This window comes from Anas acuta, chromosome W, assembly GCF_963932015.1.
Source record: "Anas acuta chromosome W, bAnaAcu1.1, whole genome shotgun sequence".
In the NCBI taxonomy this organism is placed as follows: domain Eukaryota; kingdom Metazoa; phylum Chordata; class Aves; order Anseriformes; family Anatidae; genus Anas; species Anas acuta.
The window spans coordinates 2,748,280-2,760,605 of NC_089016.1; the positions used below are offsets into that span (position 1 = coordinate 2,748,280).

At 50.4% G+C, this 12,326-nt stretch overlaps 2 protein-coding genes across 7 annotated transcripts in view; both read right to left on the minus strand.

Moving 5' to 3' along the window:
- LOC137847094 (antigen WC1.1-like) overlaps positions 1-12,326 on the minus strand; it is a 433,117-nt gene that overhangs the window by 400,762 nt on the left and 20,029 nt on the right. The gene's annotated exons all lie outside the window — the stretch shown is intronic.
- Positions 1,404-2,360, minus strand: LOC137847350 (olfactory receptor 14A16-like). Its single transcript, XM_068665633.1, has one exon. It carries the CDS (start codon positions 2,358-2,360, stop codon positions 1,404-1,406), a length of 957 nt encoding a protein of 318 aa, XP_068521734.1.

The window sequence follows — 12,326 nt, forward strand, 5'->3', positions numbered from 1 at the left end:
GGCCCATGACCCAGTGCTGATCCACCGTCTTGGTGTCTGTTCCCCTAGTATAGCTACTGATGGCAGCAGAAGAATGGAGCTGGTCAGATTTCAAAGATCAGCTCCCCCTGGGCACGGGGGAATGGCTGTCCCCTGTGGTAGTGTGGCCATGGGGGTCGACAAGACCCATGGTTGATGATAACATTGGACTGAGACCATGAGGAATGTAAAGTGTTTAGAAGGAACAAAGAAGTGTCATTCAGGAGACACCTTGCTGTCTCAGACTGCTTGTTCTCCAGCTGTTAAGACATGGAAGTTGCTGGGTGTTTGCTGTTGCCAGGCAAAGTTGTTGACTGACAAGTAGTGGAAAAGTACTGCTGTAGAGCAAATGGTATAAGAAGGGAGTCTGTCCTCAATAAAAGAGTTCAAGTCATGTTATCAATAGGAGAGCTGTCATCAATAAAGGAGTAACAGTTACTGGTCCTTAAAGAACCCTGGTGTCTGTGTGGTCATTACACCAGAGTCCCCGTGCTCCCCATAAGTACATGCCCAAGCTGGCGGTGCTGCTGTGCAGGGCAAATGGGCTGTGGTGCTGTGGGTGAATCTGCATGGCTGTCCTAGTCATGGTGGGAAGCAGACAGCCAGGATCACTGGGCTGGACCAGGCAGAGGTACTTCACAAAGGGGGAAATGAATCACTCCCCAGCTCCCCTTCCCTCTGCCTGCTGGGTGCCACTCTTTTCTCTGAGACTGCAGAGTCGCAGGTTCCCTGTGAATACCTGGCTTTAGTTCTTTCCCAGTGGCTGAGCACACAGTGGGAGATCTCTCACATTCATGGGAGCTGTAGACACTGCCCACGCCATGCTCTGCTGTCCCTGGAGGTGTCCTGGGCTCTGCAGGCAGTTCCAGATTCCCCTCTTGAAGGACATCACCTACGGGTCACATGTGGGAACGGCCCTGGCTATGTAATGCAGTGACCATTCCCTGCCTCTGCTGTCAGCAGACACCCATGTGTGACTCTTAAATCTAGCCCTAGGTCTCTCTCAGGTCACAATGTGATAATGATAATTCCCTCCTGAACAGAAGCAGGAACAGACCCTTCTGGGGAGCAATGCTTTGGGCCTTTTCTTGGCACTTGTTTGGGAAGGAAAGCCCAGCCTTCAGAAAGTGCACTGGGGCAATTCCATTTTCTTAGAGATGCTATGAGAGAGTCTTCACTGACTCACTCACAGTGTTAAATGCACACTTATGCAGCCTCCATATGGGACAGAACTGGTTCATTCATTTATAGAAGTGGGGGGAATAAAAACATTTATGTAGAATGCAAAGGGCAAAAACAGACATAATGACAAAAAAGAAAAAAAGTATGTAACAGTAATTAGAATGACCAAAACAGAAGCCTGGGCAGGGATGTATTGAGATTCATCAATGGAGAGTGAAGGGATCTTTATGAGTACCATAAAACCTCCCCAAAACGAGTTTACTAACTGCATTCTTGAGATCCTTGTTCCTCATGCTGTAGATGAGGGGGTTCACTACTGGAGGCACCACTGAGTACAGAACTGCCAGCAAATGATCAAGGAAAGGGGAAGAGATGGAGGAGGGCTTCAGGTAGGCAAATGTGGCAGTACTAAGAAACAGGCAGACAACAGCAAGGTGAGGGAGGCACGTGGAAAAGGCTTTGTGCCGGCCATGCTGTGAGGGGATCCTCAGCACAGCCCTGAAGATCTGTACATAGGACAGCACAAGGAAAAGAAAACAAACAAATAATAAACAGGCACTAACTACAAGAAGCCCAACTTCCTGGAGGTAGGCATCTGAGCAACAGAGCTTGAGGATCTGGGGAATTTCACAGAAGAACTGGTCCAGGGCATTGCCTTGGCAGAGGGGAAGGGAAAAGGTATTGACAGTGTGCAGCACAGCATTGAGAACACCACTGCCCCAGGCAGCCTCTGCCATGTTGACACAAGTTCTGCTGTCCATTATTGTCCTGTAGTGCAGAGGTTTGCAGATGGCAATGTAGCGGTCATAGGCCATGATGGTGAGAAGAGAAAACTGTGCTGAGATGAAAAAGAAAAAGAAAAAAATCTGAGCAGCACATCCGTAGGGGGAAATGGCCCTGGTATCCCACAGGGAATTGGCCATGGCTTTGGGAACATTGATGGAGATGGAGCCCAGGTCGAGGAGGGAGAGGTTGAGGAGGAAGAAGTACATGGGGGTGTGGAGGTGGTGGTTGCAGGCTATGGCTATGAGGATGAGGCCGTTGCCCAGGAGGGCAGCCAGGTAGATGCCCAGGAAGAGCGCGAAGTGCAGGAGCTGCAGCTGGCGTGTGTCTGCAAATGGCAGGAGGAGGAACTCCGTGGGGAAGCTGCTGTTGGACATTTGCTGCCTCTGGGCATGGTTGCCTGTCCATGGAGTAATAGACAGTGAAATGTTAGAGAGACTTTTCTGAGCCAAAACTAAACCTTATTTCATAGAAAACATCCTCACCAAGGCTGTATCCTCACTGCGTCTTCATCTCAAGAAGACTTGCTCTTGCCTGGAGCTCTGCATCTGTTTGCCTAAAGATGCCACAGAGACCATGAAGATCCTCTGTAATCTCAGCAGTAATCAGTGCTGCTGGTAAAGAACACCAGGGGTGCATCTCAGGTATCCACTGGCCAGAGGCATCTCCCTATTTACAAGTGCTGAGAAGGACATCCACCAATCCCACAAGAAACAATGAAGGTTGTGCTGGTGCTGTCTGTAGGCTAAAGGGTGTGGAGTGAAGTTGTGAGGTTCCTCAAAGACCTACACATCTCTTTTAACTGTAATGCTCTATGAGTTTAGGTCCCTTCTACAATCCTAACAACACCATTATCGTCTCCCTAACTGCCATCCAAAGCAGGAAATTAAAAAATGAGACTTCAGAGAGTGCCATCTCTTCAGTTACGGCAGGTGCTGTTCTTCCCTTTCAAGAATCTCCCTCAGAAATGCCCTGGTGGTGCTGGGGAGTTATGAGGAGCCTGTCCCATGTAGCAGCCCCCTGCCGGCAGCAGGACCCTGCTCTGCCCTGGCTTTCTAGTCCTTCCAGCCACAGCTTCTCCCCACAGCACCCTGGGCAGCTCCCCAGGCAGGCTGAGTACTGAGCCTCCCAGGCAGCAGAGGCCCTGCCCCAGCACACAGTCCCTAGGGCACAGCAGGGACCCTGCTCTGCACCACAGCCCTGGACACCCCTGCCTGCACCCTGCTTGCACAGCCTGCAGCCTGTTCCATGAGAAGGAACCCTCATGCCCTGTCCCTCTGACAGCTTTGGTAGGTAATCCCTGCTCTGGAGCTTGACGTTCTTCTTTTATCCAAAGAAACTCTGAGAGTCCTCCTGAAAGATCCCATAGGCTGTGGGATTTGACAGCAAATCTGGAGATGGCACCAGGAACAACAGCTGCATTGCCCTGCAGAGAGACTTACCCTGTTCAGTGCTGTGAAGATTTCTCCTGCAGTGAGCTCTCAGCACCCCCCCTCCACACTGCCTTTAATATCACCCTCCCTTCTCTCAGCCACCCTTGTTCCCTGCAGGCAGTGCCCGCAGCCCTGCTGCGCTGTGCAGAGGAGCTGTTCCTGGGTAGACCTGTCTTTCTGTCCTCTACCAGGAGCTCTCTCTGTCCCAGGAGCCCGACCCAGCTCAGCAGCAGAGGCCCAGCCCAAGGCAGTGGAATCACCCCTCTGGTGGCTTTGGTGATGAGCTCATGAACCTCAGGCACTGAGTGGAAAGTGAAGAACACTCTCAAGAAGTCCAAGTCAGATGCAAGTTTTCTGGAGTTTCTCCCCAGGGGCCAACACTGACATAGCCTCCCTTGGAGCTCGTTAGAGCCAAACATTGGAGGCAGTGAGGCCAAGGAGACAAAGGCAATGTGAAATTGACACTGATCTTTGGAAAAACAGGATATGTTTCACCAAGCACAAAAGCTGAGCCTTGACCCCTGGCCTCTGGGAAGAGAGATCCTTTCCCTTAAGACATTGCTCAGGGCTCTTCCTGGGACAGTAGGAGATGGGGATGTGCATTGCCAAGTGCAGGACAGTGGTACGACCTCTGCCTGGTTCATGGCTGGATGTGAGGAGGCAATGAGGCCCTGGCACTTTACCGATAAGCTGTCTCCTCATAGGCCTCAGTGACACTGACAAAAGCCATAGCCATGGATACAAAGAACTTGGTCGTCTTTGGACTTTCATCCTTGCCACAGCCCTTGTTCCTCTCCACCCCATGCAGTCCTTGGGACTCTTACACCTGCATCTCTTTCCCTGCTGGCTGTAGACCCTCTTCCATGCGGTGTCTGAGATGAGTCTGGTAATTGAGATTTTCTTGGTGGCCGTGCTCCTCGTAAGGCAGCTCTGTAGGAATCTGGCCTGGTTCCTGGTGAGCAGGCACCACTGGTCATATGGCATCCATGGTGGTGCCCAGGCCCTCCTCTTCCTCCTGGGCACTGCTCACTCAGCAGGGTCCCAGGCTGCCCTGATGTGTGGAGCTCCTCTTCCACTGGTGCAGGACTAGACTCTTCTCCTTGTAAATTTCAGGAGATTTCTGTAGGCATATTCATGCAGTTTCTCAAGGTTCCCCCACACTGATGTTCCATTCTGTCAGCTGTTAATGTCTGCAGGCAGACGGTTCAACCTTCGCGTGATTGTGCTATCTCTGACAAGAGAGCAGCATCAGGATGCTGCATGCAAGCAAGTTTGGATAATACAGGAGTAACCAGCTGAATGGAATTGCAACACAGTCTTAGAAGGGTAAGGGATTGAAGGCTGCCAGGTTCCACCTTTTCTGTGCTTTCTTGTCATGCATGCTGTCATTTTTTCCAGAGCTGTGTCCAAAATGTTATGATGCTGTGCAGGGATGAAAATTAGAAATGTCAAAGCCCAGCTGGAGCTCAATCCATCTATTACTGCCAAAGACAATCAAAACTCTTTATAGAAATACTTTAAAGGAGGATTAAGGAAAATATTCATCCTTTATTGTAGGTGGGGTAAACATAGTGACAAGAGATGAGGTAAAGGCTGAGGTATTTAATGCTTTCTTTCCCTTGGTCTTTAGCAGCAGGACCAGTTGTTCTCCTGATACTCAGCCCCCAGAACTGGTAGACAGGGACATGGAGAGGACAAGAGGGGGACGCTTTTCCCCACTTGTTAACTCTCCCTGTCTCCTTCATCTCCCCCTTCTCTTCCAGGATACTCCCAATAGCTCTGCAAAGCTTTGAGTATCCTTGGGATGGTCAAACCAGCAAGTTCCTATTGTTATGTCTCGTTAATGTGTTTCAGCTTTTGTTTAACGTCAGACAATTATTTAAGAATGCCATCCAGAGATCTGTCCAGAGGCAGGAGAGTTAGGAGTGGCAGGGATTGAGGGAGGATATGGGCAGGTACCTATAGCAGTGAACACCTCCAATGCTTTGGAAATTCACCCCTGAACAAGTGCAGAATCCAAACAATCTAGAGAAACCCTTGAAAAAGTAGTGTGATCACCACGGCCATTCCAAAGAGACACAAATCAACATGCTGGGAGTTGACCTCTGCTTACTGAGCCTCAATTAATGCCACTTCAACCCTTGTGTTATGCCCTGCAACCACTCCAACACATGCCAAAGGTCCTGCAGCCACTCCAACTACTGTGACAGTCCCGGCAGCCACTACAACTCCTCTGAAAGGCACTTCAGCCATAGCAACTCCTGCGATGGGTTCTGCAGGCACTACAACACCTGCAACAGGCCCTGTAGCCACAACAACTCTTGTGACAGGCCCATCAGCGACTCCAACCATGTAACAAGCCCTGCAGCCACTCCGGTTCCTGTGACACTCCATCTGTGACAGGCCCTGCAGCTAATCCAACCAATGTGATAGCACCATGTCTGGGACAGAGAACCAGCCTATGCCAGTATCAGTAGCTCCTCTAAACAAGAGAAAACAATGCTGAAAGTCAGGTGAAACCTACGGTGGATGGATTGGCTAGTCAACTCCAGCAGTATGAAGAAAGTCTCTCTTCTTTCCAATGGGCTTCTGTATTGTCTGTGGAGAAACTTTCTCAAGGGGCTCACCAACTCCAAGGGAAGGCAAGGGAGAAACTTTTCCAAGAGGTCCTACATCATAAAGAGAACATATCTCCTTTCCCTTGTAGTATGCCGCAATGGATATCACTAATGCATTTTTATCCATCCCTTTGAGAGCACTGTGAAGGCCACAGTTCGCTTTCACTTCAGGGGTGTCCAATACACCTGGAATCAACTGCCCCAGGGGTGGAAACACAGTCCTGCCATTTGCCATGGACTGATACAGACTGCATCGGTAAAGATATTAAAGAGAACTTGCCCTAATGCTGAGCTTCGTCCTGAGTGGCCTGTCCTCTTTTCCAAATGTCATAAACCCTCTTTTTCTCCCTGAGCTTTAGCCACAACTCTCTGTTCAGCCAAGCCAGTCTTCTTCCACACTGGCTTGTCTTTGGACACGTGCTGACAGACTGTTCCTGAGCCATTAAGATTTCCTTCTTGAAGAGTGCCCAGTCTTCCTGTACTCCTCTGCCCTTCAGAACAGCCTTCCAACAGACTCTGCCAACCAGTGTCCTAAAGAGCTCACGGTCTGCCCTCCGGAAGTCCAAGAAAACAGTTTTACTGATCCCCTTCCTGACTTTGCCAAGAATAGAGAACTCTACCATTTCATGGTCACCCTGCCCAAGACAGCTCCTGACCACACATCTCCCACCAGTCCTTCTCTTGTTTGTGAACAGAAGGTCTAGCAGGGCACCTCCCCTGGTAGGCTCACTAACCAGATGAATCAGGAAGCTATCTTCCATGCTCTCCAGGAACCTCCTAGACTGCTTACTCTTTTTGTATTAGCATTTGTATTTGTATTTGTATTTTGTATTGTATTTCCAGGATATGTCTGTAAAGTTGAAGTCCCCCACAAGAACAAGTGCTGGTGATTGTGCAACTTTTGCCAGCTGCTTGTAGAATGCCTCATCCATCTCCTCATCCTGGTTTGGCGATCTATAAGAGACCCCCAACAGGATGGCCTTCCCAATGACCCTATCCCACTGGGGCTCAACGTTACCATTCTTAGTCTTGAGTTCTACAACACCAAAACCCTCTCTAATATAGAAAGCCATGCCACCACTCGTTCTGTGCTGCCTGTCCCTTCTGAAGAGCCTGAAGCCAGTCATTGCAGCACACTAGTCATGGGAGTGGTCCCAGCACCTTTCAGTGATGGCAGCCAAGTCATAGCTTGCCTTTTATTTCTTTGCTGTTGAGCAATGGCTAGAGCTATATTATGTTGGACATGCATCAATAAAATCTTTGTTTATGGCCCGGAAGAATTTGGCACTTGAAACATCACTCAAATGTCACCATGGTACCTCCAATGACACCCGGTGTCTGCATCTGAACAGCTCCCTCCTGGCCTCTGTCTCCATTCAATATGCTGGGAGCTGAGACAAGCAGCTTACATAGAGCTGCCTGGTTTGTGCCCACCTGAACCTAGGCAAGAGGAATCCCAACTCCTGTGGTCTTCTGTAAGGCATGGGAGAGTCAGCTAAGCCCCCTTCTAGCCTCTGAACTGCAAACAAGGTATGAGTTACTTGGTTTGACTCAGCTGAAACCCTTTCCTCAACAGGGGGAAGGCAGATAACTCCCTGTCCTTGCCTGGGTGTTCTGCCTAAAACCAGGATATGGAAAAGTGATGCTTGGACATCATACCTCTTCTGAAATGAAGAAGGACAGTGCTCCCTCTCCACTGGAGGGAAGCAACATAAATGTTTACTTCAGTGTGTTTCGAAGTTGATTCCCCCGGAGGCCCAGGGACTTGTCAAGAGCTCCCTGTGCTGCAGAGAGACAGCTCTGCCCAGGAGCAGCTCCTCTGCACAGCACAGCAGGGCTGGGGGCACTGCCTGCAGGGGACAAGGGCGGCTGAGAGAAGGGAGGGAGATGTTAAAGGCAGTGTGAAGGGGGTATGCTGAGAGCTCACTGCAGGAGAAATCTTCACAGCCCTGAACAGGGTAAGTCTCTGGCTGCAGGGCAGCACAGCTGTTGCTCCTGATGCCATCTCCAGATTTTCTGGCAAATCCCACAGCCTATGCGAGCTTTAAGAAGGACTCTCAGAGTTTCTTTGTGTAAGAGGGGAGTGAAAACTTTCAGAGCAGGGATTACCTCCCTAAACTGTCAGAGGGACAGGGCATGAGGGTTCCTTCTCACAGGACTGGCTGCAGGTTGTGCAGCCAGGGTGCAGGCAGGGGTGTCCAGAGCTGTGGAGCAGAGCAGGGTCCCTGCTGTGCCCCAGGGACTGTGTGCTGGGGCAGGGTCTCTGCCACCTGCCAGGCTCAGCACTCAGCCTGCCCGGGGAACTGCCCAGGGTGCTGTGCGGAGAAGCTGTGGGTGGAAGGAACCCCCAAAGCCGGGCAGAACAGGTCAGGGTCCTGCTGGTGCCCAGAGGCTGCTGTCTGGAGCAGGCTGCTCAGAGCTCCACAGGACATCTTCAGGGGAGATTCTTGAAAGGGAAGAACAACACCTCCTGTACCAGAAGGAAAGGCACTATCTGACGTCTCTGCTTTACTCTTCCTGCATTTGGAGGGAAGTGGGGATGATAATGGTGTTGTCAGGTTTTAGAAAGGACTGAAACTCATAGAGCATTGCAATGAAAGGAACCTCTAGGTCTTTGAGGAACCTCACAATTTCCCTCCACACTCTTTAGCCTACAGACAGCACCAACACAACCTTCATTGTCTCTTGTGGGATTGTTGGATGTCCTTCTCAGCACCTGTAAATAGGGAGGTGCCTCTGGGTAGTGGACACCTGAGATCCATCCCTGGTACTCTTTACCATGTACTGTATGGCACTACTGACTCCTGCTGAGTCTACAGAGGATCTGCATGGTCTCTGTGGCACCCTTAGGCAGAGAAACCTACGGCTCAAGGCAGGAGCAAGTCTTCTTCAGATGAAGATATGTTGAGGATGCAGTTTTGGTGAGGAGGGTTCTGTGAAATATGGATTAGGTTTTGCTCAGAAAAGTCTCTCTAACTTGTCACTGTCTATTCCTCCATGGGCAGGCAACCATGCCCAGATGCATCAAATGTCCAACAGCAGCTTCCCCACAGAGTTCCTCCTCCTGCCATTTGCAGACACACACGAGATGCAGCTCCTGCACTTTGGGCTCTTCCTGGGCATCTACCTGGCTGCCCTCCTGGGCAACAGCCTCATCCTCACAGCCGTAGCCTGCGACCACCGCCTGCACACCCCCATGTACTTCTTCCTCCTCAACCTTGCCCTCATTGACATGGGATCCATCTCCATCACTGCCCCCAAAGCCATGGCCAACTCCCTCTGGGACACCAATACCATCTCCTTACCAGGATGTGCTGCACAGGTCTTTATGTTTGCTGTCTTTACTCCAGCAGAGTTTTATCTTCTCACCGTCATGGCCTATGACCGCTACATCACCATCTGCAAACCCCTGCACTACAGGACCATCATAAGTAGCAAAACTTGTGTCAACATGGCAGTAGCTGCCTGGGGCAGTGGGTTTCTCCATGCTGTGCTGCACACTGCCAATACATTTTTGCTACCATTCTGCCAAGGCAATGCTGTGGACCAGTTCTTCTGTGAAATTCCCCAGATCCTCAAGCTCTCCTGCTCAGATGTGTACCTCAGAGAATTTGGGCTTATTGTTTTCACTGCATGTTCACTTTTAGTGTATTTTCCTTTCATTCTTTACTCCTATGTGCAGATCTTCAGGGCTGTGCTGAGGATATCCTCTGAGCCTGGACAGCATAAAGCCTTTTCCACTTGCCTGCCTCACCTTGCCATAGTCTCCCTGTACATCAGCACTGGCACATTTGCCTACTTGAGACCCCCATCCATGTCCTCCTCATCCCTGAATATTTTACTGGCAGTTCTGTACTCAGTGTTGACTCCAGCAGTGAACCCCCTCATCTACAGCATGAGGAATCAGATGCTGAAGGATGCCGTGTGGAAAGTGATGTCTGGGTGTTTTTCAGAAGCAATATAGTTACTGTCCTCTGCATATCACTGATAATGCAACTCATTACAGACCAAGACACAGTTTTCATTTTGTTTTCCTTTTGTTTTTACTTTTACTTTGTTTTACTGATTATAAGGTAGTCCAGAGAGAAATACGATCATTATTTGTGTTCCACAGACAAAGCAGAGCTCTGCAACATGAGGCAATGGGAAAGGGGCTGGGAAAATTATTAATTATTCAACCAGTGAAATTTCATAGTCTGGATTGAGTGAATCACCCCAAAACTTCTCCTGACATTGGAAATGAGTTGGACTTGATAATGCTTGTGGATCCCTTCCAGCTCAGACTATTCAATGAATCTCTGACTCTGAAGAAGGAGGGCTATCTGTGTGCACCCTCCATGGCCAAAGAACCACTTGTGTGGGAGGCAGTCAGTGGCAGTGCCCCCCACCAGCTGGCTCTGCGTTCCCAGCCTGACAAGCACAGCCCTGCAGAGTGCCCCCACGGCCCTGTGCACCACAGCCACCTCGCTCTGCAGAACAGAACTGCCAGCTGGGGGGCTGTGGGCAGCATGGGCAGGGGCTGCAGGAATGGCTGCTCAGGCCAGCCCAGAGGTGCTGCGCTGGGGCAAGGCTGGGTGGGACATGGGGTGTCCTGGGAGAAGAGCAGGGCTCTGTCTGTGTGCAGTGGTGGTGCCTGAGGAACCCCAGGGCCAGCAGTGTGGTGCTGTGCTGTGCTGGGGAGTGGCACTGGCCCGGGGAGGGGGGGGCTGCAGGCTGTCTGGGAAGGTGGATTGGTAGGGTTTTTCTCCTGCAGATGGCAGCAGCAGAGACACTGCCTGTGACCTCCCCTGTTTCATTTGCAGCTTTGGGGACAGCCTGGCCTGGGCTGCTCTGCTGGGCTGGGTTGGGGAGAGGAGAGGCAGGTGTGGAGAGCAGGGGAGGGTCTGGTCTGGGCTGGCCTCCTGGAAGAGAGGGGGGAACCACAGAGCAGTCTGGGCTGGGCCTTTGTTCACTGCATATGGATATGACCAATGCTAGTCATCATGACTTTCACAGCAACTCCTCGGAAGAGTTCTCAACATTTTTCTAAAATATATAGTCAGTTCTTGAATCACTTTCCTACAGAGAGGTGGCCATTTCCTTCAGCATGCTCTGGACTTGCAAAGGCTACATGGGGAAATGTGAGTCTGGATTTGTGCGAGGTCTTCTGAAGCAGGAACTGGTTGGCAGGCAGAGTACCCAAAGGATTGTGCAGGGCATCCCCTGCACACACTGCTCCTGGAGGACCTGGGGAGAGGCCTCCTGAGCACAACATCTCCTTGTAGCCCTGTGGATGCTGGCTGTGAGGTCACTTGTGTCCCAGCACCTGGCTGGCCAACAGCAAGGAGGCAGAGCCTCTGAGGTCACAAAGACCTTCAGAAAGCTGCCCCCAAGACGGTGACACGTATGGGAGGCCAAGGGAAATCTGGGAGAGTAAAGGTGCAAGACCTTGGTGAGAGAAGAGGGACTTGGCTAAGAGAAAGGAAAGATTTCAAAGAGGTGATAGGGGTTCAGGTAAGGCTGATGCTTCTGCAACACTCACTGGCAAAGCATTCGTGTTAGGCCTTGGCAAAATTTCTAACCAGCAACCTGAAAACCTAGTGCTAACCTAGTACTAAATGCTATCCCTCACCCTGAAAGGAATCCACTGCTCTAAACCCCAACCTCATTTCCTACCTGGAAGTCAAACCCCAAACAAATTACTTTTTACCTTTAGTCTTAACATATTGCTCTTGCTAATCCCTAGTTCTTAATTCCTTTAATTATATTGCCAGATATCATCCCGTAACAAGGTACATAATAAAACCCTAACCAAAAATCTAGCTTATACCCTAAACACTGACTGTCTACCCAAAGCAGAACTCACAAGCCTCCCTTTAAGACCTTGCCCAGTTCCTAAACTTGGAAGTTAAAATACAATCCCTAAACTCTAAAGTGAACAACCAAACCTCAAATCCCTCATTCCTGCACTCTTATGATGTAAATGAAGGGATTTGGCCCCATGAGGCTGGGCAGGGCTTGAGACATTCTTCAGCAATCACTTGGTCTTGGAGGAGGCAGGGAAGGTGACATGGGTCTGGTCAGGTCACAGGAATCAATGAAGAGATGGGTGGGGATGCTCTGCTGAGGTCAGCTGTGCCTCAGGACATCAGGAGGCAGCAGGAGGCCCATGGGTGTGCAGGTGGGTGTCGGGGCACTTCTGCCTGAGGACCTGATGTGCCACCTTCAGGCTGATGGCTGGTGTGAACATGTGCCATTTTAGCTGTGCAAAAGAAATTGAGAAAGCAGTTCTTGGATCACTTTTCTACAGATT